The sequence below is a fragment of the Mchenga conophoros genome, linkage group LG12, assembly GCF_057382185.1.
Source record: "Mchenga conophoros isolate Kocher_MC1m ecotype Shallow Benthic linkage group LG12, M_conophoros_male_GT1.1, whole genome shotgun sequence".
In the NCBI taxonomy this organism is placed as follows: domain Eukaryota; kingdom Metazoa; phylum Chordata; class Actinopteri; order Cichliformes; family Cichlidae; genus Mchenga; species Mchenga conophoros.
In genome coordinates, this window is record NC_140537.1 from 5,132,737 (window position 1) to 5,159,877 (window position 27,141).

General features: G+C 40.8%; 1 protein-coding gene across 3 annotated transcripts; it reads right to left on the bottom strand.

Annotated features, from left to right (window-relative positions):
- Window positions 1–4,093: 4,093 nt before the first annotated feature.
- Window positions 4,094–14,717, bottom strand: tbx1 (T-box transcription factor 1). 3 transcript variants are annotated; one of them, XM_085293442.1, is made up of 8 exons: window positions 14,701–14,717; window positions 11,835–12,174; window positions 9,653–9,754; window positions 9,092–9,263; window positions 7,803–7,958; window positions 6,642–6,709; window positions 5,951–6,051; window positions 4,094–5,168 (listed from the first exon to the last, which is right to left on the bottom strand). In XM_085293442.1, the coding sequence occupies exons 1-8, from the start codon at window positions 14,705–14,707 to the stop codon at window positions 4,786–4,788; spliced, it is 1,329 nt and encodes a 442-aa protein (XP_085149568.1). In that variant the 5' UTR covers window positions 14,708–14,717; the 3' UTR covers window positions 4,094–4,785. The 3 variants fall into 3 exon arrangements, with proteins under 3 accessions (XP_085149568.1, XP_085149567.1, XP_085149566.1); XM_085293441.1 differs by lacking the exon at window positions 14,701–14,717 and adding an exon at window positions 13,454–14,672; XM_085293440.1 differs by lacking the exon at window positions 14,701–14,717 and adding an exon at window positions 13,454–14,672 and having other exon boundaries at window positions 11,835–12,225.
- Window positions 14,718–27,141: the final 12,424 nt, after the last annotated feature.

Sequence of the window (27,141 nt, forward strand, 5' to 3'; positions counted from 1 at the left end):
AGCTTCAAACACCAGACATTCTGCTTCGTAACGACTTTGGCTCCGGGGATGATCCCAAGTTGAGAAGCTCGTCATGGTGTACAGGACAGGCCTGAGAAATCAAAGAGCCAGAGCAGCACAATGGCCTTGAATCATTAGCCAGCATAGAAAAGACAAGGTCATTATTGAGACAAGCTGCTTTTCTGTGAAGCTGCTGCCAAAATTGTACCTGAACTTTAAATTCGTTGAAAGCTTTTATTTCACTTAAAAGTCCATGTATAAACCGTCTATCACTTTTTTTTTTTTGTATTTTTTAGTATCCCCCGCAGAGTATACGTTTTGTCCCTACACTTCCTGTGACACCTTGCATTCATAATGTCTTCCTAACTCCTTTGTTGGCTTTGAACAAACACTGGAGGTGATGTAGGCAAGCTTCCGTCCATTCTCTGATAAATCAAATGCTTGGTCCTATTGGTGTAGATGTCTGCTGAACGGAGCAGACAACAACCCAGTAGCTTCACAAGTGTCCGGCTGTATGGCGGTAAACCTCGTAAATCACTCCATAATGGATCATTTAGGAAGTCAATAAACGGGGAAGAGAGACTGTCTGCACAATAGGCCTTGTGCTTCACTTATCACCTAACATGTGTCTTCCTTGGCCCTTAAGGTCAGAGGTCAGCCTGGTTTAGGGATGGGACATAATCCGTTAGGGTGCACGTGTGTGTGCGCAGTCAATGCAGTCTCTCCCTAAGCCTTCATGGATTATATTACTAGCTCAGATGTCACACTGAGACTGATTATTTAGACATTGTGAAAAAGAGCGTCCAAAAGAAAATAACCCGTTGCCCACAAGCCAAGATCAATGTTTTACCTCACGGCTAAGTTGGTTTTATTTGTTTTTTCATATGTGAATTAATACAAATGTATCTAGGCTCTCGCTGTGTGGTGGGGATTTGTTTTGATGTTCCACGTAAAATGTCCGTCAGCAATATCACACATAGGATAAATCGTAGCAGGTCTCGCGCTGTTTGAGAGGCCGTCGTAGGGACAAATATGCAAAGCATGTGTTCTGTTGTTTAGGTGGCGGACTGCAGCTAGTTTACCTGGATCGCTTTCAATAAGTGTCCCCATGCCGCAGGAGGGTTCCGCACGCCGAGGTGAAGCGAACGCCGCCCCGACGGGCCCGTCACAGCAGATGTTCCAGATGCAGCTGAGTGTCAAATGATGTTTCGGGTGGCGGCATCGTCCATCTTAGCTCTTTTAATGTGGGAGCTCCTCTGCATCCTGTCCCTGCTGGCATGACGAATCGAGGCACATCGACGGTTACACACTTTAAGTAGATTTGTGCAAATGACACTGAAATATTGACTTTTAAAATGGCCCAGACCTTTTGAAAGCGTGGCAGTACCATTTCATGTGCATGAGTGGAAATGTAACACACAATATGTATGTGAATACAATGCTGCGACCATACTGATTATGTTTAGTTCATACTGATGTGTAATTCATCACAGTTTCTCCAGTAGGCGCAATTTCCCCAATTTTCCACAGCCTGAGGCTTTCAAAGTCACGTCTAGACTGATGCATATATTATACCAGGGACACCCATTCACTAAGGACTGTGTCTGAGCGCGCAGCATATAAAGAATCTTTTCATTGTTGTGCACAGTTTGGTATAAATTAAACAGCTACAAATAGGGAAGGCCTGAAGAAAATAGCAGTATTGTGACTGAAATGTTGACATTTTATTACTTTAGCATTTCATCTTACATTACACTCTGTTGCACTTCATAAATAAATACTGACCTGAACTCTGCTACATTTATTTTACAACTTTATTTATGTAGTTGGGTTTTCTGATTCATTTTCATAGATTAAACTAGCCAAAAGCAGACAAAGTAGCAGTATCTTAACATGCTTATTCAGAACTTCATAGGCCTTTATAATAGAACAAAAAGGAGTCAGCTGCATGCAGACTGTATAAAAGACTAATATGTATAAAGCCTGTGTATACTGTCAGTCGTTAGTGTTTAGATAGTTTAAATACTTTTTGCTGACTTTAAGTGGTTTTCTTAGAAGTCGGTTTGAAAGTTTTTATGTACTATTTTTATTAGTACCATATCTGCAGAAATGGAAATATAAAACACTTTTGTGGTATTTTTATTTTATTTTTTAAGTTCTTTATTACCTCTTTATTCTGAATTAACTGAAAACTCTTTTACAGTGTATTTTAAGATGTGTTTGAAAATGTAAAGACATTGTTAAAACTCAGTTAAAAAAAATTGGATGCATAAATAAATTAGATGCAGTTGAAATCTTTATGGACATCACATTTCTATTGATATTATTTATGAGGATAAATTTAATAAATGTCTTGTGACTGTCAAAGTTTTTTTGTGTGTGTGGTCACTGACCTTGGGGGTCAGAGTTACTTAAACTAGTTTCACCGCACTACCACGTCTATTAGCACAGTCACTGATGTGCCTTCTGTGCTGTGAAACCTATAATTAGTCCCAATATACCCTTTTGACCCTTTCTAACCGACTAGTTACCCTCGCCTAACCTTATCACGTGTCCTGGGGGTACATATGCAGTCTAAGGAATAAACTCCTACTACCTGGCTGGTCTTCAACAACCGCCGGCCGGATTCAGCTCACACCGAATGGCTTTACGCCTCCAGACCGCTGCTTATCCCTACTGGACACGCATGAAAGAAAATAAAATAAATAATAATAATTAAAAGATTTTGTGAATTATTTTTTGATGCGGGTAACATATTTGCTTTGCTTTTCGTAAATTTTTTTTTTTTAATCGTTTTTAGTGATGCATTGTGACTCCATGTGGAAGAAATTTAACAGTTAAACCGTTAGGTGGGTAATGCAACACCACACACACACACGCGCGCGCGAAAAAGGCCTCTACCGTTTCTAAAATTAAAACTATACCTTGTGAATGTAAATAATACACATACATAGGTAGAGTAGCATGCTGAGTGAATGTGTATTTTTGTTTGTTAAAGAAACAAATCAGCTTTTCTTTTGCTAGTGTTGGGCAGCTATTACACATCCGGGTCCTAATTAGGTTTCTAACGAAACCTTGCTGGCGCGGCCTGTGTATAAACCTTTGTTGCAAACGCAATAACTTTAAACTTTAGTCCCCACCCAAACAAGCGAAAACAATTATACATCTAATTAGCGTTTAAATGAGTGGAAACATTATTTAACCTCTGTCACCTTTACAAGCCATTAAACAGTCAGGCCAGGCGCCCTCGGGCATCCCCCTCTGCTAAATGACGGCCGGCTTCGAGAGAGAGAAAAAAATACATTATTGAAATGAATCATTAGTTTACGTTTCCTTTTGTATCGTGACAGGCACAAATCCCAAAGCAGAATTTCCCCCATTTCAGACAGATTAACCTTGACAACAAAGCATTCCTCAGAGGGCTTCAAATAGGAGGTGGAAATGACCGCACAGATAAGAGGAGGGTCACATTCTCAAAATATCGCCCCACTGTCCTATTATATATGAGCAATGATATCCTTTTGACGGGAAAACGACAAATGTGGGGGTTTTGTTTTTTGTTTTGGCCTGTTTGCGCCCCATACAATTTATTTTCTATGTTTTGATAAGTAAGTGCCTGAAAACATGAAAATTTCTTCATAGGTATAGTAATAGCATGACATTCAAAATTCATTGTCTATGAGTCATACATATGCAATTTGTATCTTGTTGTATCAATAGTACCAAAAGGTTTTAATTTTAAAGACTTTTACTGCCGCCTTGCAATAAATTTAATGCATTAAACTACTAAACTGCAGTAATGTGAACAGAGCCGATTTACTCTACTTGAGGATATAAGATGTGTGGTTGATGAATGCATTTGTGTATGAGTGTGTGTTTTTATGAATCCAGGTGCAGATTTTAACATTTTGAACTATAAAGGGCTCTTATGTTTACACAGCTTCCAAGTCATGCCTGCCAGTGACTGAAACAGCAGCAGGGGACACCGCGGCCTATTTCAACAGGGCAAATCCGGTTGGAGAAACTTGAACAATGCTGATAGAGAGGAAACCCTCTTCAGCATGTGAGTGGAAGACTGGCACAAATACCTCTGTTTTTATGAATTACAAGAATTTAATGTTTATTTTATAGATACAGAACAGTCATTCTGCTTCATTTATTTACTTTGAATTGCTGCAAGTCAGTGCCATGGTACAAGCTTCTCAGAGCGGCTCAAGAGTGTTTCAAAAATCAAATCTTGACGTTTTTTTCTTGTTTTTTTTTTCCTCAAACAAAAACATTTCAATGTGTTTCGGCACACCCTCTCTCTCTGATGACATGCAAACGTCTCGTCTACCTAGAAAGGCTGATGGACTATATAACATATGGCTTTTTTGAAAGCAATAAAAACAAGGCAAATCAAAAAGTGCATCCAACACACAAAAAAAAAAATCAATTCCAGTCTGTGATGAAAGTCTGTGTTAAGTTGAGGTCTCTCCTCTGTCCTCACTTTGCTGGCTCAATGTCTGCACTGCTCAGGTAGGAGGTGGCCTGATGTAGACCTATTGCCATTTTCAGTTCAAAGGTCAAAGCAGACCTCTTCAGGGGCCTAGAACAGATGCCCATTGTTGACGCAAAGATGCATTTCCTTTAAATAAATACAGCAGGGTTTATCCAGCAGAAAGGAGTTTCAGCCCGTGATTGCACCCTGCAGGTTGCTTAAGCCATCGACAGGCAGGATTGTGTTTCCTGTCTGTTTCCATTCCCACAGTGCTGCTTGCTGTTAGCCCTGGTGGACAGCAGTCATTATCTGGGCCCATAGTCATAGTTAGAGGGGCCGCTGGTGGCTGAATACATGTTAGTTGTGGCAGGGTTCATGTGGTGATGGTATGTGTGTCCTCTGATACTAGGTAAAGGGTAGGGTGACGGCCTGGTCTTGGCTCCCAGGTAGTGTTCATAGGTGGTGGGGTACTTGTAGGGGTGGTGGTGCAGGGTGTCCGGGGGTAGAGGGTGGGGATCTGGCCGAAGGTCGTGGGGAGGGCTGGGCCGGCCGCTTGTGATCGGGACGGCGTGCAGGCCTCCTGGGACGGGCAGGGCGGGGCTGAGGACCCGGGACATCAGCTGGTGAGCTGGGTCTGCGTGTATAGGCGTGCCGCTGGGGTCTCGCTCATATTCCCGCCTACTGTCTTCTGTGAAGGTAAGGAGACAAGAACAGTCAGCCAACATGCAAATACCCACCACTAACAATATTTTCATAGTTTCTGCACTGAAAAGCACAATAAATTACTGCAGGTACAAGTTTTTGAATACTCAGTGTTTTTGACTTGTAGGTGTTAAGAGATTGCATATAATGCTTAATAAATAAGTGCATTTTTTACAAGTGTAAGCAATGTTTAGGTAACTATGAAGTGTACACAGAAGTCTGTCACATTATTGTTTAAATAAAAAATTCTGCATTTCAGTCGAAATGTTGCAGAATAAATTCCAGACAGCAGCTTCCCAGCTTATATTTCTCTCAGATGAAATGTACCATTTAAAGCTAATAGGAAGCTCCCACTTTTATAAACATTTAATTGATTTAATTCTTATTATAGAACTAATAAATACGTCAGTCATCGTCATGTCAAAGAAATCTAATTTCCATTGCCTGCTTTACTGCGGTATGACGCTGCGGTCTGTTATAAAACCACATAAGAACCCCTATTATGTTTGCAGTGGATGACATTGACTGGCTGATATTTGATGTTTAATTAAAAGCCATCACTGGCCTGATGCTGCAAATGCATCACTGGGCTTCTGTTAAGGATAAGGTGGGGAAAGAAAAAAAAAAGAAAATGAAAGAAGAAGTGAAGTATACTGACAGCTGAAATAAAAGATGTTATTTAGAAATGCTGAATGAATTTTCAGGACTATATTTCATGTTTGATAGCAGGCGTGAGTTTTGAAATGAAACAAAGAGCGAGCTGCAGACCTTTCTCTGTGCCGTTCTGCTGAGGGGGAGATGACATTGGGTTTCTTGTTCTGGCAAAGGCACTCATTATTGGCAGAGAGCCTGGTCTGTGATTCCTGGGCCTGGAGCAGGGAGAGTGGATTCAGTTACTCATTTAATGAATGTCAAAGGCACAGTTTCTTTATTATGTATTAAAATGATCCACATTTTAATCTCGTGGATGAAATGTACACAGAATACAAATGTGGAACAGCCGTACATTACTCAGATTATGTTTTTGTTAAATAATAAAAACAATCCTCTATAGTTCTGTGCAATTTCTCATTGCTGGTTTTAAAAAATGAAGTGATCTGAGTCATTTCCAGACATGGAAGCAGTATTTCCATTTGTTGAAGTTGTCTGAGTAAAGTATTTGGGTGGAGTTTTGCTACCTTGTCTCTAATGCCAGTGTCTGATGATCTGTTAGTGACAGAAAATCACACTTGGCTGAGCTTCAAACAATATCCAGTAATTTCTGAAATTTACATCACCTTGTGTTCTTTCCTGTGGCAAGTTCCACCCCATCTGCCCCATGTGAGACATTAAACAAGCAACTAAACTATTTTGCAAAAGCTTTCTGGCCCTGGCCTGCTCTGCAGTGCAATTTTTTTTACAATCATGTGGAAACATGCCAATAAAATGGTGGCCTAATATATTTCATTGGAAAGCTCACCAGTCCTCTGGGTCACAGTCCCTGAAGCCCTTTGCAAAGGGGTTACTGGCTATCTTCAGCTGTGTGATCTGAAAGTAAAGGGCAGCATAAAATCAGTCATAACGCTAAACACAACGCCTTTCCCGCTTACATCACAGCATTTACTTATTAGAAAGGATAGCAGCGAAAGTCAGGTGTAATACACAGAACACTCTGTCATAATAACACACACAGCTGTCTTAAATGCAGGTTTGATGGCTACAGTATCATGTATATTTCATTTATTATTATCATTACTTTTATTATTATTATTGTTGTATGTAATTGTGCTCTTCTATAGCATTTACACCCATATAATGTCATATACAGACAGGTTTGCATGTGGGGTAAGAAAAGAGTCAGTTATTATTTTTAATATCACTTTAATAGCTTTCTTATCATAATGATCATCATCATATAATTTTATTATATTTCATGTTAAATGTATGTGCATTTTTTTTATTTTATTTTAGCTCAATTTACATTTTATATGGAAGTAAGAATCCTTACGAAAAGACGCAGAGCGCCTTCGTGCGTAAAAGTAATTTATTTACCATTTGCCATAAACATTCAGCATCAAAACAGAAGCGGCTTGTTTTTAGTCTGTGTCCTATCTCCGTGAGCTAACGGGTCTATTAATCACCGTCACGCAGCGGCTCCCACACACTTGGATTCGGTGTAAATAGCTGAAAGGAAAACTGAAGCCAGGTTCCTTCTATCGTCGTTATGAGTCGCTCCAAATAAGCGATGAGCGCACTGATGTTTGAATCTAAACAGACACGGGGACTGATGGAAAACAGAGTAGGGAGCACGCGGGGATGGGGTGCAAGCTGAGCTCACAGAGCAGAGGCAACATTTGGGCGAAAAAAGCGGAATTATTTTTTATTTTTTTACGCAAACGCATAAGACAGCCTCGATTAAACAGTAGTTAAAAATACACATTTTAAAGTCTTTAGTTACTGAATTCGGTTTAACGTAACACGCTTACATTACCTCTCTGTGCTGATACGTTATTCATGCCATAACTGCACTGCGCGCATCATGTTTGAACAACACACGGTTTCTGTGTGCGTTTAGTTGCTGGCTTCTCTTGCACGACAGACCGTATTTGAATTTAGATGGAGGGTCATAAAAGTCGCTTACCCTGTGGTTCTGGTACGCTGTGACCGCTGTGAAGCGGGTTTCCTCAAAAACAAAGGTTTTGTAATTCTCCTCTGCGTATTTCTCGCTGTCCTTCCGGGGATCCACATAAACCACATGAAACCTGGGCTGGTAGCGGTGCATGGAGTTCAGAATGATCTGTAAAAAAAAGCAAAGCAAGCCTGCTCAAGGACCGTTGACTTAAAGTGTACAAAAAGATCATCTTTGATCGCATGCTTCAGAAAAAACCCAAAACAAAACATGCGATTGAAAATGATCACTGACGAGAGATTTAATGAATAATTAAATAAATAATCGACAATGTTAATTTAAATTGCACTGGAATAAGGTAAAACGTGGTCAAGACCAAATGAGACCCGGGTTCGATCTATGAAACGTTTTTACCGCGTCGGCCATCTCCACGATTGTATGAGCAAATTTGGTAATCTAAATAACACAATACCCCGAGGGAGCCTGGGTCTCCCCTTAAAATCCGTTGGCATGCAGATACAGTTCTAGCTAAACAGTAATATTGTAAATATTTAAGGGCCGACTGAGAATATATCATGTGGATGGCTCTCATTTAAACACCGATTAGGCAATAACAGAAGAAAACTAACTTTCTGGTGAATCCTCGGGACACTCGATCTGTTACAGATCATTGTTTTTCAGTATTTGCTTAAGTCCCCCAAACTCTCCTGATTTTACATCTAATGCAAAGACAAGGAAGGGTGGTGGAAGGGTTTGAAATGATTTCCAGTGGTGAAATACTCAACTTCCTTTCAGGGATTTTTGGAGGAAAACCTCGTGTGCGGTGCCGTGTTTGAGGACAGAAAATAAGCGTTTGGCAAAATCAAAGTTTTAGAGAAAATATCGTTTTTTTAACTACTACAAAATAACTTATATCGATCAGTTTTAGGGGAAGAAAATGTATCTCTCTGTATTATTATTATTATTATTATTATTATTATTATTATTATTATTATTACCGGGATTTAAAATAAATACATAAATACAACAATTCTTTTGATTTTTTTGTATTTTGACCGCTTAATGTGGAAATGTGATTTTATGTTAAATTATGCTCTCTAATTAATCAAACAGGCCATCATCTATACTATCACTGTAATCAAATAAATGGTTTTATATTTTTCTTAAATGATTTTCTAAGGGGGAAGAACACTTTATCATTTAACGAGAACTCATGAGGACAAAGTACCCGCTCGCTGTGTGATTTTTCTGGCCAAGCTTGGGCCTCTTGAGCACTCATTTAATTCCAGTTTTGTACTCACATGTCCGTTGTCATCCAGAAGGTTGTTAGTTAACTTTAGTTTATCAAATGAGACGATCTGCTTCATCCACTGTGCGCCTTTGGCCGGAGAGTCTGGGTGGTAATGGACCCTGCCCGGTGTGGCGGGATCAGCTTTGCCTGCCACCAGCCACGACGAGCTGTGGAAAGCATACCTATGAGGGCCATAAAAGGAAATTAAGACCCAAGGTTAGAAGTTGCTCGCTTAGGCATGCAAAGTGTCTATGCATGTGTTGGCGTGTATGAAGAGTAACGACGCTACATAACGCTACCAAACGCTTTAAGATAAAGGGAAAAATAAGACACTTAATTGATCGTTAATGTCAGTATTTAGTCACCAACATGTTTGCAGTATAACGTGGATAATTGTTGAAAAGGATGTGTCTCATTGTTAAGTTCTTAAGTTGTGTTTTCCAAGTTTTTATGCTCATTTTGCTCGGTACCCCAGGGTGGGTCTTAAAAAACCAAGACAAGCACAATGTTTTCCTGTCCCGCCCTGACTGAAAGCGGTGTTTTACTTGTCTGAAGACACATGAAAAGTTACCTGTAACGTTTGTCATCTACAGGCAGGAAGTCCATCAGGAGCATGTAGTCTGCCATGGGATCCATCCCAAATATTTTCACTTGGAAAGTTGGAAACATTCTCCTGACAGAGGAAGAAAAACACGGGGCGACTGTTAAAAAGCAGCAGCTTTAAAGCGGCTTTTAATGCTTTACGCGCTATTTTTCTAAAACCAATCATCAATGTGTGTGTGTGTGGACGGTGAGTTAGTGTAAGAAAACAAATGATTATGAACAAGTGTGTGTGTGTGTGTGTGTGTGTGTGTTTTTTTTTAAGTGTGCAGTTTGCAGAAAGAAATGTTGCTCGAGCTTATTTTTGCCCGAGCTCGAGGCTACAACAAGGTTTTTAAGCTCTTGGAAATGACGTGATTTAGCCCGTGCGTAACCGGATAAAAAGTCTCCCTCATCTCAACGGAACTTTGCGTTTGTTGCCATTTAGCTGCGCTGTTGTAACTTCTGGCTGTAACTTCTCTCCTGGTTTTTTGATGAATTCCAGAAACATGAAGATCTAATCACATGTGAATACACACGTGCTCATAAGCGTCACGTGCTTTTTACAGAGTACGGTTTAGAGTTTTTGAACTTTCCATCATCTTGACTATAGGAAAAATAAATAAATAAATATATGTATATATAAATTGAATCTGCAAGCAACAACAAGAACACTCCTGCATACTGATCCACTGATTATGTTATTTTCTTAACAATCATTTTCTCAGTTGACAGCAGAAAATAGGCCGAATCCCTTTTGTGTGTTTTGCTCTGCGTTTTAGTCTACGCTCTGCCCCCTGCACTGTGGCGCTTGTTTTCTCCCCATGCACTACACGGGTTACTATGTAAGAGAGATCCATATCCTCCAAGAACATGAGCCGAAAGTTGAGTAATCCGCCGAGACAGTGAAAGGGATCCTAAAATCAACGCTCAATTAACGTCAGTGTTGTGGCTAGGTGAGGCTGAAGGAGCTTTTAAAGTGCTGTGCTGCAGATCTCCTTTCTCCTGTCACGCAGTGCACGGCGTGGAAACTCAACCCACACTTTTAGGATTTGAGCAATTATGTCATGCCACTTTACATAGATGTGTTTTTTTTAAATAAAATAGGAAGCATGGTTAGCACGATGAATGTTAATGTGGAACACTATCGGCTCTTCCTAGGGGTCAGAGGTCAGGAGAAATGTGTTTTGCCTAAAGAGACAAGAAGAATGACGTGTTTTTTCAGCACATTTCAATAAATGATCATATTGTGTTTTATTAATAACCAAATCCAATAGATTTTAGTCCATTAAATGCAACCAAAACTGAGCGCGTGGAGCGGCGCTTCCATAATTTTGAAATCGAAGAAAAAAAGAGAAGAAAAGAAAAGAAACCACTGTAATCGGCTTGTAGGATCTGATCCTACATGTAAAGACTCATAAATTTTACGACCACAATGTTTTTTTTATAACAGCAGTGCGTAAAATTGGGGCAGGATGAGGGCGAAGAAGCCCAGGAGAGTCACACTTATCCTTATTAGATCTATAAAACGCAACTGGATGATGGTGTTTACAGCCGGCACACACACACACACACACACACACACACACACACACACACACACACACACACACACACACACACACACACACACACACACACACACACAAGCCTCCTTGTATTTGACCTTGTTTTTGAAACATCTCCAGAAGCTTAAAACGTGTTGTTTGTTTTAAAAAACCGAAGCGAGAAAAAAAAAATACATTTTCTAAAGCAGTATGATTTGATGGACAGAGACGTGTGAAAAGTCCGCTGAATATTATTTAAAAAACATCACAGGCCTTCATGTGCATGGCACAAAGTGATGTTTTGCGTCAGCTGCCTGAGCCCATGACGTTATTTAAAGTAGGAAATTATATATATATGACTAAATAGCAAGAGTGAAAAAATATGGAGTATTTTCTTAATGAAATTGTTTTTATTACATTATATAACTTTATTTTCTAGTCTATACTTACAGTTGCTAATCTGCACAGACATTCGCAGAAAAAATAGTTGCTTATCCTTTCCCGGTTTGGTTCTTTGCTCAGATGTTTCAGTATATATTAAAGTATTCTGTCCTATATTATTTTTCGAGTCTGCATGAGGAGAAAAATAACTCCAGCGCCTCTGGCCTGTGTGTAATGGGTACTCACCTGCCGGCCTTGGTGACGATCATCTCCGTGCCTAGCTGGTTAAATTCATCCCATAAAGCTTTCATCTCCAACTGAACGTTAATGTTGGCAACTTTCGGGTTCTTCTTCACTATAGTTTTGCTGTTCGGCGTAGAGTTTGAGGACGATGAGGAGCAATTGGCGGTCCCGTTGTCGTTCGACGGGGCCTGGCCCTGGTTGGATCCCGGATAGTTGTAGTTGTGTTGGGCGGCCGGGCAGGGCTCGAAATGGGACTCATGCTGACTGTAGGGGTCCCCGGGGGAGGGAGAGAGGTGGTAGCCCCCCGGCGTGTTGAGGCTGCTCAGGCTGCTCGTCGTGAAGGCTGCAACATCGCAAAAATGGGACAGCTGCGTCAGCCACGGACTGGATATGGCTGAAATCATCCCAGAAAACTAGATTTTACTAAATATGCCTTTCACTTCAAGTCGATTATAACACAGAGTGAAAAACAGAAGCAGGATTCAGCGATCCCCAGAGGAAAGCGTCAAGCACGAACGCACTCGTTTCGGTTTAAAAAGTTTCCGTCTCGGCTGTTCGGCAGTCCCTGAGGTTTCATCCACTGCCAGCATACTACGGGCTGCCTGATCTAAAATAGGAGACCTCCGAAAAGCAAAGAAAAGAAAAGTTTTCCCCAAAAAGCGGTGCGGGTCCCGTAGAATCTCCGAACTATTCGAGGAAACTAACTCGGAGTGCGCATGAATTGGTTTTCGCTCGTGATCGATCGCGCTGTGAGCGGCCTCTGTTGTGCGCTGCTGCAGTGTGTTAACACTGCACACCAGTCTCCTCTCTTATCTGACGCAGAGGGCCTCCCCTTTGCGATAAAACCGGTTCTTATTTCTATTTAGATAAGGAACTGCAGGTAATGTGCCTTTTCTTCGCCTTGCAACCAGACTGATTGACAGAGAAGTGCGCCCCTTTTTAATGGCTTTTCCGGCACCCATTTAACTTTTGGATAAGGATATCGCCCACATCACCCCCGTTAACAAACAATGGAGGATGTGCCAGGCAGAGGGGAGTGCAAACGCTCTACAAGGTAAACACACATTGATTTGCATGAACAAACAAACAGGCAGCAGGTGACTGCAGCCCTCTCCTGATGGACAAATAGACGCATGGGATGGATATACAGCCCCCCACCCCCCTCCAAGCTGGGTATGATTATTATAGTCTGTTTTTACCATTACGCACGGGGCGCCCGTGTAAACCCTCCTCCTCTTGGCTTCATGCTGAATGTATGTGATTCTGTCCACGAATTAAAGTTGTTTCTTGGTACACCACTTTGGGATTTTGGCACGTTTGACCCCCCCCCCCCCCCCCCCCCCCCAGCTACCCACATTCTGACTGTTTTGTTTCCAGACTTCTCCTCAGTGATGGTGAACACGGCGATTAAAATCTGCAGAATTTTTTTTTCACAGTGGCTCAACTCTGTGACACTTAAAAAAGAAAACAAAACTGTAATTTCCTTCCATACTTTCCAAAACAACGCACTCATGCGCGGTTTTGCGCATTTCAAAAACGTCGGAGAATCAGGCAAACCCAAAGTTGCTAGGGGGAGAATTTCGGGTGAGACGTACACATGCTACATCAGCAAACACAATTACCTTCCATTTCCCGGGTGACAGTGCTGTAGTGCATTTTAAAGGAACTGTGGTTATGCAGGTCTGGCTTGTCGAGGCCGGTGCCGTGTTTTTCAAACGCTGCGTTTCCTGTTTGCTCTGCAGCCGAAATCAGAGAGGCAATACTGAAAGCATTTGCCTTTGGAGAGAGGGGACCGCCGTCGTCCATAGGCAAGAGATCGAGTCGTTAAAAGCCGTCCCTCCTCCTCCTTTTCCCCCGCTTTCCAACCGCGCAGAAAGCAGGAGAAGGCTGTGCACAACGGAGAGGAACATGCGCTAAAATTTGGGGGTGGTTTCTCACATTCCGCCACTGGCTCTCCGTGGGTTCTTATGAAGGTTTTCCCACGATTACAGTGAAGACGCCAAAAAGCCTGGCGATGCTCCGATTTGCGTGACGAACCCCTAAACGCGTCCTGGTGTCAAAGCATAGTTCATCCGCTTAGAAGCGAGAGAGCGGAGTTTCTCCTCCGATCGCTGGCGGGGTGGTGTCATCTGAGTCCTGCCTTGAGGAGAAGCTACTACTGCTGCGAGAATGTCAAAAGTGAGCGAGATCCACGCCTCCCCTGCATCACCGTAGGAAAAAAAAGTGTGCGCGCTCTACACTCGATGTTTTATTTCAATAAGACCTTGTCAGTCATTTGGATTCGACTCCAACGTCACCGCAGTGTCCCGTCTTTAAAGAGCGCCACTTTTCCAGTAAATTACGCGTATGTGCCGGCGTGCGCATACTTAGATTTCTCGAGAGTTTGCGTGGAGCACGAGGAGCAATAACAGCTCCAAATCTGATGAGTGCTTTGTGCGAGGGTTCAGATCCAAAATGCAGTTTTCTTTAAAAAAAGAAATATGGAGACAAAAATAAATATCAAGTAACCCACACATCTGACTTCTTTCTCAGATGCTTTGAACGTTTAGTGAGTCAAAAAAAAAAAAAAAGAAAAAGAAAAGAAAAGAAAAGAAAAGAAAAGAAAAGAAAGAAAGAAGAAAAAAGCAGAATATAACGAGAATATGTTTTAATCCAAGCAATTATTTATCTGAGAGGCGCAGAGATGGAAACCAGTCAGAATGCAGATGCACTTTTGACTTTTGAGGAGTGTCCAGCCCCTGTGTGCACACATTTTTCCCCAAAAGCCATCACATTCAATTAGTTTCGTGTCAGACACACCTGGATATACACGACACAGACTCGCAGAAACAGCACCCTTGCAGTCAGTAAAAATGAGAAGCATACACACGTGGCATTTCAGGCTGGAGTTGGACTTGACCTCTCCACCTCCCGCCTTCAGTCTCGCTTTGTTGGTTCTCAGCTTATCGAGGTTCAACTTTAATGTGCAGCGACTCAAGATGTGTTTTGCTGGAAGCTGGTGCGATAGCGACCGGATAGAGTTTAATTTACACTGGAGTCAGTGAATTAAGCGCGAAAGCAGCAGTTCTAATGGGATAAAGCAGTTAGAGGATTAGGCCTATTTGTTTTGGATGTTTCTCCATGGGAGGCAGGGAGCATAAATAAACCCCTCCTAGATAGATAGATAGATAGATAGATAGATAGATAGATAGATAGATAGATAGATAGATAGATAGATAGATAGATAGATAGATAGATAGATAGATAGATAGATAGATAGAAATCGAATTGGTTGATTTATTTTGCATTGATCGCTGTCAAAATATTGTAAACCATCACCCACATGATGTATTCCTCCCGGCAGTTTTTTGTTTTTAAAATCTGATATGATGCCATCGATACCGGCTCACTTCATCATTGCCAAGTCGGAAGCCTCCTTTGTAAATAGTTAGGTGATAACAGACAAAATACAGGAGCTCAGCGAAATGGGAAGAGACTGTGTCGGAATTCGCTCAGCCGAGGCACAGTGGACTCAGTAAAATGTGAGCCTGAAGATAATAATAATAATAATAATAATAATAATAATAATAATAATAATAATAATAATAATAATAATAATAATTAATTCGCCCAATACGGGAATATTCAGACCAGCAACCCAAAATAAAGGCATAGCAAACTCTTGCTTGAGTGAATAAAATGCTGAATTTGAAGCTTCAGGGCGACGGAAATTGGGATTTTTATTTTGCCTGTGAGAAAGAGATAAACTCATTTTTGCATCGTGGAAAAAAATAAAAATACCTGCAAACTTTATGTTAACAACAACAAAACAAGATTTTAACGCTGATGATCATAAAAAGGCAGCCAGGCTGACCAGAGTTTAGTAGTTTTCCCTTTGTTTTGTGTTGATTTTAAGCGGCTTTACGCGTTTTTATTGAGTTAAACGGAGCTTTGTGTTTGGACTCTTTGGGCCTTTTTACTCTGTACTCTCTGATAGAGTCTGCAGACTCTGTCACGAAGAGTTTAGCTCATATGGTGCAAAGCTGACATCTAGACAAAGTGAGCAAAGTATGTAAACAGCTCCGGCAAACAGCTCTCACTGATTAGAGGATGCAGGCCCGAACAGCATTTCTCGGCCCACTGGCTGATGGATGCAGAACAGGAATATGTGACATCAGGTAAGGTGCTGTTGATCTCTGAGGATAAAATCACTTTTACTCAACCCGGAGTCATTTTTTACTGAAAAGTCCATGAAGGAAACGATATTTTCTACCGAGGCCAAATTAGGGACTAAGTGCTGTAACAAAGCATCTGAATGAATTTATAATTGTAGGCTCGTTGTGGAAATTAAAGGCCATTCTTGGATTTGGTGATTTGAAAGTTCCTGAAAAGACATTCAAACATTTTACTTTGGTGTTTGACTTGAAAGTACTCTTGATACAAATAAAAACACGTGAATTTAATATTTTTTTCTGTAAGAAAGAGCTAAGTGAACTTTGAATTTTAATTACGCATGATGGCTCTGCTGACACGGAGTAATTCGACATTTTCACCTGGAACTCTTTATTTTAAAATTTTATTGTGGTTAATTAATGCACCGCAAAACGCATTCATGCTTTAGACTGCGCTCCAGTTTTTCCTCTCATTAATACAGGATATGCTTACTTCAAAGTAAGCACAAGTAAGCATACCCTGCATAAAGGTGTAAAGCTATTCTTATTTCTGTTAACGAAGAGACAATAATGATTTGGGGTATCAAAACCACTCTGGTGATGAGTGCCACTTTAAATTCAAATCATAGTTGTTGTTTTTTTTAATAATTTAAAAATATGTTTGCACTTGCTTCGGTCCTATTATTTACCTGATCTGCCGTTGTTAACCTCCAAAGGTGACAGAAGCCAACAGAAGGTAAACCTAGAGAGACTTTGAGCCAGTTGCCGTGCGTCTTGACGCACAAGAATATTCGCGCAAAAGTTTTCCGATAACAATTTTCCAGGATGGTGTGATTGTACTTCTGTCTCAGCGACAGTGCTTCTACACGTTTGGGCAATCAGTCACTCACACACCGCACATATTTATGTTGTCGGTGGTCTTCCTGATGGTCTCCTACAAGAGAACCGCTGGCTTCTGTTCCTCCAGTAGGAGAGGCCTGTGTGGTCCTGTATGTCCTGTTTGTGGTAACATGACAAATCACCAAACCACAACCTCTTGCCCGTGCCTCATTAAATTGCACAGATCCATCGTGAAGGCATCGATGGTTGCTATTTTCGTGTTATTAGTAAACAGAGATGTGATTGGGTCGTCGGGATATCTGCATGGACATGTGGGCGCGCGCTGTCTCCTCTGCGTCTTTCTGCTCGATCCCTCTGCTTCTCCCAGACACTCAAACTAAAAGAGCTTATCATCTCCTCTGATGTTTGTACCTGTGTGTCGTGGAGATGTTTAATTAGGCTGTCTGTGCCGCAGTCAGCCTGATAAGATTATTATTTACGCGCTCATATTATTTGACAGACAATAAATCATAGCATCTTCCGCTGGTTATAAAAACAAACAAACAAACAAACAAACAAAAACACAACAAACAAACAAAACAATGATTTGCACATTCTACCCGAAGCTATTGAGACCTGTGGAGACTCCACGTATAAAACTCCGTGCTATCTAAATAATGGTCAAAATCTCAGCATATAGAGAACTGAGTGAGAGGAAATACGCCGCTGACCGCTAACAGCAGAAGGCCCGGGGTGTCCACGCTCAGGGAACGCACAGAGGCGCACTTTACGCAGGAGGGAAGACTAAAACATGCCTCATATACAATCATGACAAGGAAAACTCATGCAAATAAAGTTCTAAACATAAATAAAATGAACTTAATTTAACTGAAATAGAATATATTTATTTTCAACTCCCGTAAAATAAATATAAGCAAGCGAGCCGTTGATTAAACTTATTCTAGAAAAACGCTCTAATTTATGATTTTTGTGTTAGTTAATATGAAATACATGTATTTATCAATAACAATAACAGTGCAAGTAAATGTTATAATTTGCTACCGGAAACTCTGATGGTTATTAATAGGGCTAATAATAATAATCCCCCCCCCCCCCCCCCCAAAAAAAAAACAAACCAAAAAAAACCAACAAAAAAACTAAACTAAACTAAAAACACACATTTCTTTTGCTATAATATAACCCAAGCTTTGTAGGAATAACTCATCATAATGCGATCTTTTTTCGGTTAAGTAATCAGATAGAAATTTATTATTATTATTATTAAAGTCTCTCATGTAAAACATTAAAAAGGGACATGTTGTTTGTCTTTTCAGTCGATGGAAACGTTCTAGTTTCTTACAGCGCTATGGTCTAATTTTGTAGGCTGCTTCAGTTTGTGAATGCCTCCATTTACTTGTACGGTTAACAAAAATGTTCCCCCTTTTCCCCTAAATGAGCTGGCATTTTGAGTTTTTTTCACTGCAAAAAAAAGTCCAAACATTTGACCACAGCGATGAATATTTCTCTTATGTCCATCATAATTTTGTTTTTCATTGGGCTATTTGTAAGTCCGTTTCTAGGATCTGTCACTGAGTGGTTAGTTGGATATTTTGAAGCCTTTCCCCCGTGGAGTCGTTCTGTTGGCATTAAGAATAAATGAGAAAAATCGTTGATATAAACTCGTTATTATGTGCACGCAAATTTAAAATCGTATTGTTACGATTTTAACAATGGCGCAATGTGGCGCTTAAATACCGACGGAATTTTGCGCTCATGCGGTGTTCCAGATGTTAGCAGAGCTACCGCATCCTCCAATAGCCTTTCAGCCATGCGTAAAGGCGCACAGTAATGGAAATATGCCACCAAAGCAGTATTGCATAAAATGTAATCTAATAACATGCAAAGTATAATAAGACGTGTTCCTTCCGTATCTTATGTGAATTAATTTATTGTGAATGTTTTATAATTGGTAGAAAATCTATTTGTCTTTTTGGGGGGGCTCTTTCTTTTCTTTTCTTTTTCTTGGAACATTACACTGAATGCTTTAGTTTTAAAAAAAGAAGGAAAAAAAATGAGCACATTTCCGTGCTGACATATTAATGTGCTTTTCCTGTCCAGCCCTGTTCTTCTTTGTATTTGGGGTCATCATAAAAGCGTAAAAACACAATGGAAACGAACTCAATGGCCGACCAAAGGTGAAAATCATGATTCCTTCAGTCCCAGGCAAATTCCAGAATATATTCCCACACTTTGGAAAAACAGACTATAGACTTTATTGTTAATATTCATGGCAAATAAGAGGATGCAGGTAATTGGTTTTTGGAACAGCTTAACTTAACAGGTGTTTAAAAAAAAATCTTCCTACAGAATACATGCATTGCTTAATAGATTCTGACGTTTGACATCCTCATTTCCCGTTCTGTTTGTCCAAGCTGCCAAGCATGCAAAATTAAATAGAAACAAAGGAAAAAAAAGCACAGTTTTGACTTTCTCCCTCCCCCCTTTGCAGTTGTCTGGGGAAATGTGTGCCAGTGCTATTTATTTATTTTGGGAAGGAAGATCCTATCTCCACATGTCTTCTCAGAGTTAAAGAAGACAGGCCTGACAGCTGCCAACTGTGCCCTTCAGCAGGATCTCTGCAGCCTGGTCAGTATGTGCTAGCTTTGAATCTCTGCGGCCCGACTACACCTCAAGCAACAGTGAGCAGGAGAAAGGGGGGAGCAGGCAGTTATGATTCAGCTGCTATTACATTCCTATTAAATACAGTTTATTGTGAGGACCTGCAGAGAACATGTACAAGAGTGATTCTATAGATAATTAAGGCATTAGTTAGTCGTGGTTCTCGTGCATTTTTATCCTGAGTTTGCTTTCTGGAGTTGTTATCGACTGAAATTCTCATAGAGAGAATGAGAAAGCAAAAAAATAAGTTTGGAATGTGAGTGTAGGACATAGGAAGGGTGGAGTGGGGGGGTGGAGGCCGCTCAGAGTCAGATCCCTTTTCAAAATCACTTCTTCTCTTTTCCCTCCCGTCTTTGTTTTAAAACTGGGAAGCTTTTAGCTTTTGAAAAGTATCCTTTTCCTATCTGTTACACGGCGGCCCCAGTCGTCATCACCTTGCCTCTCCTCGCAGCCCTATTGGAGCTCCGGTAAATAGCTGGCATTCCTGCCACAAAGAGCCGATGATGTGGGCCCGGAGCCCTCCGTGATCTCCCCAAATTAATTAAGGTCTTTCTTCTCTCTGAGCGGGATCTGCGGCCTTTGTCTCTCTAATACGTCTTAAGCCTAGTATTAAATGGAAGGGCAGAGTCTACGCTCATTATAAATCTGTCACTGCCTGCTTTGCTCCTCCTGGCCCGGCCCGTGATCCTAAATAGGCTTCAGTGTAGCTGAGCAGCCATCCTCCAGTCTGGCTCTTGCCCCCTTGCCTCCTCCTTATCTGACGCCCCTCCTTGCGCCCCACTGGCTTGGTATTTATTTGAATATGAGAAGCCCTGCTTGTTGTTCCTGGCAGGGGGGGACTCGAGTCTGAGACCCCCACCTCCTCACCACCAAAACACCACCTCATGCCCCTCGCTTCTTCCATCTCTCTATACCCCCAGAATGGAATCTGTCCTCCCTCAGCCACCTCGGTTTGTTCACTCTTCGCTGGCCTCTGCTGATTTTGTGAACTTGAATCCCGACCCTCTATTCAGACCCCATCGCAGGCAGGTTCACTGTGCATATGCGTTTATCGTCAACTGTGTTCCCTTGCTAGCAGAAATTAATATGTGTGTTAGCGTATTTAAGGTCCTGTGCCAACAGGGTGGCCAGACTCTGCTTCTTTTCTTTCAAAAACTCATCTGAGAGGATATTTAATAAGTCTCCGTGGCCACAAAACCCACCTTTCGGGGACCAATCCCTTTCCTCACCTCCCTTCCTCCCTCTCACTTGGCTCGTGTGGAGAACGGGTCCAGCCTCAGGGGTTGGTAAGATGATGAGTCCTTCGTATGTCTCGGATGTAAAACAGTTAAGGTGTTTAGTGGGTTTGGCAATTAATTCTGTGACTTCAGGTTCAAGATCATCTTTTTGCCAGCAGCAGAAAATGGATAACATGCCCATGAGAGCGACCCCCACACCTGCCAACCCCTGACAGTGAAATTAAGAGGAGCAGAGTCATGCAGAGATTTGACCTTGAGGAATGCCAACGCCACACCCTCAACTGGAAATGCAGAACAGAGGAAACTGGAAAAAAATATGCTACAATGCTGCTTTTTGTTTGGGCGTACAGGAGATTTGGGTTGATGGGGGAATATCAGGCTTTCCTGTGCTCCTCTTCCAAGATGAAGCAGGAAGTCACAGAGGAGGTAAACAATGTGCAGAAATTTAGCCAGGCCCAAGCGGAGTGGAATTTAGGGCACCATCATCCCTGTTGGCATTGCTCTGCTCCAGTTAATAATGGACATTGTACCCACCCACCCATCCCCACCCCCGCTTCCATGCAGCAAATATTTCCCCATCTTAGAAAATGTTTACATTCAGCTTAGTTCAGTGTAAAATGACCTGCAGAGACTCGGCTCAGTGGTGGTTTCCCTTGCATCAACCACATCTCAGGCCTTAAGGTCACAGATCTTGCTCTGTTGCGTCTTGTCCCCCCCAGTCACTCGCAGAATCTGTCAAGGGCAAGCCTCCACCAATCAGAGCTGGCGCTGGGCAGTTTGATGCTAATTACAGTGATTCATCTTGTCAGGCACTTCCTGCCACCACATGTTGGTTTTGATCTCTTCCTCCACAGCACGGTGACAGTGAACGATGAGGGACCATGTGGCCCGGCACTGTGCCATGGAAACCGGCACCAGAGTCTCCACGCTGGCCGCAGCACCAGCACGGAACTGCATGTCAGGGTTTGGAAAGAGCAAGTCCAGTAGGGAGTGGGGGAGATTTCGCCGGCTGGCTAATTGCAGACCCAAAAGTGTAACTTTAGGTGATAGGGGGATTAAGGCATGTTGACTTGTGTTCACTGGGGGGCTAAACTGACACTCAGTTCCCCCCAGAGCGGACAGTTCCTGAAGCCCCCTGGAGTTGGCTGGGCGGTCTGGGTCACATTAAGGGGGTACTGTGTGGCCTGTTAGGGCAGACCACATGACCAGCTCCTCTAAAACAAGCACTGCTGTGTCCATAATGTCAAACACTTCCTCCATCTGCATCCATTAGCCAGCTCTGGTGGTGGTGAGGAACATTTGAGAACCCAAGGAAAACAAAAGGTCCAGAGATTATGCTGCACAGCTATAATGAAAAAGTTCCCCCTCTTATTTTACTGAGCAAGGAGGAAAAATGTACTTTGTTTCATAGCTTGAAATTAAAATAATATTTGATTATGTTGTTTTTAGTATCATTTATATACAATGGTCAGTGTTTATTGTAATCACACAGGCTGTTTCGAACATTTGTGGCCGTGTTTGTATTTACGCACTGTTTACAGCCCTGTGTGGGAGTTCTAGAAAATGTTTACTCACACGGATTCACAAAAAAAGTATTAGATAAAAGTCATATTTTATTTATTTTACGGTCCAGCACACCAGGCTTCAAAAAATATTAGTAAATGTCATCTGTTTTTCCTTTTTGTTCCTTTTTTTTGCATCAAGGTTATCAAAATATATAATATTTATCACACATTCTTATTAAAATACGCATAAAATAGGCGACACGATTAAACAAATGCTATACGCTAACATTTAAACTATCATTCATAAGAAAACTGAATAATCACACATCACCCAGAATGTTTATTAATCATTTGTTTTATTCATCGAAGCATTAAGAACTCGCAAAACAGTAGCACTAGTATTCTTCATTATACACTGTAAATGAAATATGCAGGAGACGTTCTAAAGTCATGTAACTAAACAAATTAATATACACTTTAAAATATTCGAGAATTTAATATTTATTTATGTATTTATATCTAATTTTACATTATAAAACAAAACTTGGGCTGTTATATTTTGTATTTATTTTTTAATTAGATTATTTATGTTTGAAAATAAAAAAGGCCTCCAAACCATGCAAAGTAGTATATAATAAAACCAAACTAAAACAAAAATCAGTCAAATCAAATCAAAATTTCCTCAATCAGAAATGATTCAAAATGTAACCTTTTTTCAATGAAATGTTTCTGATTTTACAATAAAGCTCAATAAATAAAGCAGCATTAGAGTTCTGTTTAACAAGTATGGCTGCCACAGTTCAAAGACCACTGATATCAGTTTACCCCACCCTTACTTCCACGAGCACTTATTGTTCTCTTCTGCTTTGTACAACATGGATGGAGTTTCTGACAGTCGAGCCAGGCGAGAACAAATCTTTCTCATCATACGTGCTCCATGTGGCTCTCAGTGAGAGGCCCTAAACACCGGAGTGAGCTGGATGTGGGGAAAGAGAGAAAAAAAAAGCGCCCTGTTGTTTGGGTCTGATTTCTTAGCTCATTAATCTTCACTGCAGTCATACAGTTTGTCTCACAGACTGGCATATTTTCAGCCAGTTTGAATGTAATGATATTTATGAGAACATGTCCTCACTTGCTGTATGTGTCTTACAGTATCTGACATCATTGTCCTAGATACCGAGTTGTGTTTACATATGACTAAGAGGAAGAAGGCTGGACATTAATATTCTTCACTTTGTGTTTTTTTTTAAATTTCCCCTCTCAGTAAATTTGTAAACTAAAACCATTTTTTTGCCGGCCCGCAACATCCTTCCACAGTTGTTTTAATTACTGAGGTACATAGAAATCATGTAACTAATAAAATAAGCTTTGATGTTGAAAATTAATCAAACTATTTTTTTATTATGTTAAAATCTGTCCTTTGGAGCGACGTGGTATTTAAAAAAACAAACAAACTTAAAAAAAAAGAAAAAGAAAAAAGAAAATATGAAAAAGGCTCAATATGTAAAAAAACCCCAACACATAAGATTAGTTGATAAAATGCAGCAAATATCAGATTCTTTTCTTTTTTTTAAATTTCATATATTAACCCAATTTTTACACACACAAATCTTAATTTTACATCCAAAACTTTGTTCAATAACACGAGTAATGAAATAATTATTTCACAGAAACATGCATTTTTGATTAATTGCTGTTTTGACAGCTGTAATTTATTCTGGCTCAACTGAACCTTCATTAAATTCAGTGTAAACAGATGTAATGTTGCATACTTTATAAAACATTATTCATCTGCTGGCTGCAAAAATAAATCACTGCTCCACTGCCGGTCCGGCTTGCAGCAGGTTGGACAATGTGAGCGACTGTGATCTGTGCATGTGTGTGTCTGTGCGTGTGTCTTTAACTTGGAAAAAGCAGTAGCTCCCCTGTGTGGTTTGCTTGTGTAAGAGCACCTGTCACAGGGGGAGAGGTGGGCATTTGGGCATCAGGGTTGAAACCTTGCGGCACAGCGAGAAGTAGGGCTTGCTTGATGAGGTGCTGACATTAATAAAGGCAATCACTCTGTCACTCAGTGAGCCTAATGTACCTGGATTAAAGCAGCCGCTTAACTGGAAGTGAAACGTTACCTGGAAGCTTTGAAATCATGCTGCAATGAGGCTGCTGTGCGATGGGCATATAAATATTACACGCATGTGCTCTTCTAGTCGAAAAGAAACCCAGGAAAAAAAAACAAACAAGCTCTGTCATCACACACGCATTTACACCTTCACAAGACCTACTAGACCTGAAAACAATCACTCACATTTTTGTTGTTGATTTAGCAGAAAAACTGTCATTCAAGTTTCTGTGATACTTAGCTTAAAAGTATTTCTCCTCTACCTGATTTCTTAGTTCTTTGCATATTTGTAACACTTAAATGTTTCAGATTAACAAACAGTTTTTAATATTACACAAAGATAACCCAAGTAAATACAAAATTGAGTTTTTAAATGATGACTTTATTTATGAAATCATGTGATTTCATTAAAAAAATGTGATTAAGCACAATTTATTTGGTTTGATTTCACTGGCCACAGCCTGATTAGGCCTGATTACTGCCAGACCTGTTGACAGATGTGACAGAGTAGCCTAAAAGATCTCAGAAATCATCTCTGTGTCTTCTGTGGACTGACAAGAAAGAAGTTGAACTTTTTGGGAAGGTTTAAATCCATCCATCTGCTTATCCATTTTCAGGGTTGCGGGGTGGGTGGGGGTGTCTGTTGCTGGTCTAACATGTGGAGTGGACAGAGACAACCATTTCCACTCACATTCACTCCCGCATTCACACCTATGGGCAATTTAGAGTTACCACTTAACTGGTTTCAATCCCATCTGCCATAAAACTAACACAGCATTTTATAAAGAGCATCATACCAAAAGTCAAACATGGTGGTGGTAGTGTTATGGTCTGGGGCTGTTTTCGTGCTTCAGGACCTGTACGACTTTTTGCAATTGATGGAATCACAACTTCTGTTTTCCACCAGAAAATCCTGAGGGAGAATGTCCAGCCATCAGTTCATGCCCAGTTCTTGGGTTACACAGAAGGACGATGATCCGAAACAGGGCAGCAAATCTGCCTCTGAATGACTCAAAGTGGTTGGAATGGTTTGGAGATGTTTGGCATAACCTCGACAAACCTACAATGTGCCTGAATTAAAAAAAAAAATCTACAAACAAGAGCAGGCCAAAATTCCTCCAGAGTGATGTGGAAGTCTTATTGCCAGTTATCACAAACACTTGACTGGATTTCTTGCTGCCAAGAGAGGCGCAAAAAGAGACCAGATTTAGGGGGAAATTACTTTTTCAAAATCATCATTTAAAAACTGCATTTTGTGCTTATTGCGGCCGTCTTTGTCTAATATTAAAATTTGTTTAATGATCTGAACCATTTAAGTTTGACAGATATACAAAAAACTAAGAAATCAAGATGGAGGCAAACATTATTTTTCCACAGCACTGTATGGACACAGTTATTTGGCCAGAGGCCCTCTGGTTCAAGTGTATGTTTGGGGTGTGGAGTGATGTTGCTCAGCCTCGAAGGCAGGATCAGGTGTCTCTGTCCAGCGAGGAGTGGAGGAATATTTTCTCATAGCTTGTGCCCTCTCTGGACACTGGACCCTTCACTACCCCCTCCCACCATCCAAATATTTACCTGACATGTCTCTGTGGGTGGTGGCCCATCTACAGAAACATGTATACACACATTTACAATGATGGATGATTTAACATACAGATGTACTCATTTGGTTTTTTTACTGATTTATGTTTTGAAATGCAAGATTGATGTCAGTGGACAGACAATTTGAAGTATTTTTACTTGACCATTTTCATGCTAAAATGTATACAAAGCCTGCGCATATTAAAATAAAATACTGCATGGTCTGAAATGTATTCCTGTGGATTGGAAGAAAAATTCCAAGCATAGGTAGGTGAATGCAGACACACCGACACACACACCTGCACACATGCTTAAACAGAAGTCCATTCCCCTGTCAGGCCTCATTGGTGTCAACACTTTGAAGTTGTTGGCTGCTTGTTTACTGATACAAATTAGCAGGTAAGGCTGGCTTCAGAAGAGCCGAGAGCGTGGCAGGCTTTGTGGGTGGTGGGTCCTGCTTCTAACAACGCAGTCCAACTCATTTTCTTCTACATATCCACTTTTACAGCCTCTCATAGTGAAGGAATGCTTTCAGCCGGGTTCAACACGCTTAAAGGCCCGAGTCAGGACACTAGAAGCTGGGACGATTTCAGGGCTCGGGGCTCAATCAATACTGCCTGGCATAAAGCAACATGGCCTCCTGGTGTTTAGATTCATCTCTTTTCATAGATATGTTTTAGCTATATATACTTCGTGTCCTGTGCTGTACAGGAGTCTGGTCAAACAAGTAAATCAGTAAATAAGATTAACATAAATTTGATCTTTTTTCCTGAGCTACACAATAGTAAAGTGAAGATTTAGCAGAACAACTTACTATATTAAAAAATATAAATTATACCTCAGACACTCATCATTCTGTCTCTTGATCTTTCAGTTTACTTTTAAACATATATCGCAGCACCCCCTTAAGGTCATTTGGGGTAATACTTATTCTTTGGATCCCCTCAATTTTATTAAAGTAGTTTCAGCAGTAAGTGAGGTACTGTGGTCTTCTAGTTTCAAACTGATGAACCAAGACTTATAAGGAGGATTTGTGTGTTTGGGACTAAGGCTGAGGTTTCTACATGTGTGTATGCGAAATCTTGCTAACAGACAATACAATACAATTTTATTTATAGAGCACAACAGACATACAAACTATTAGCACACGCAAAAAACAAACGCACAAAAAAAAAGCTGCTACAATGATATAAAAATAACGAGAATACACAAGTGTGGAGT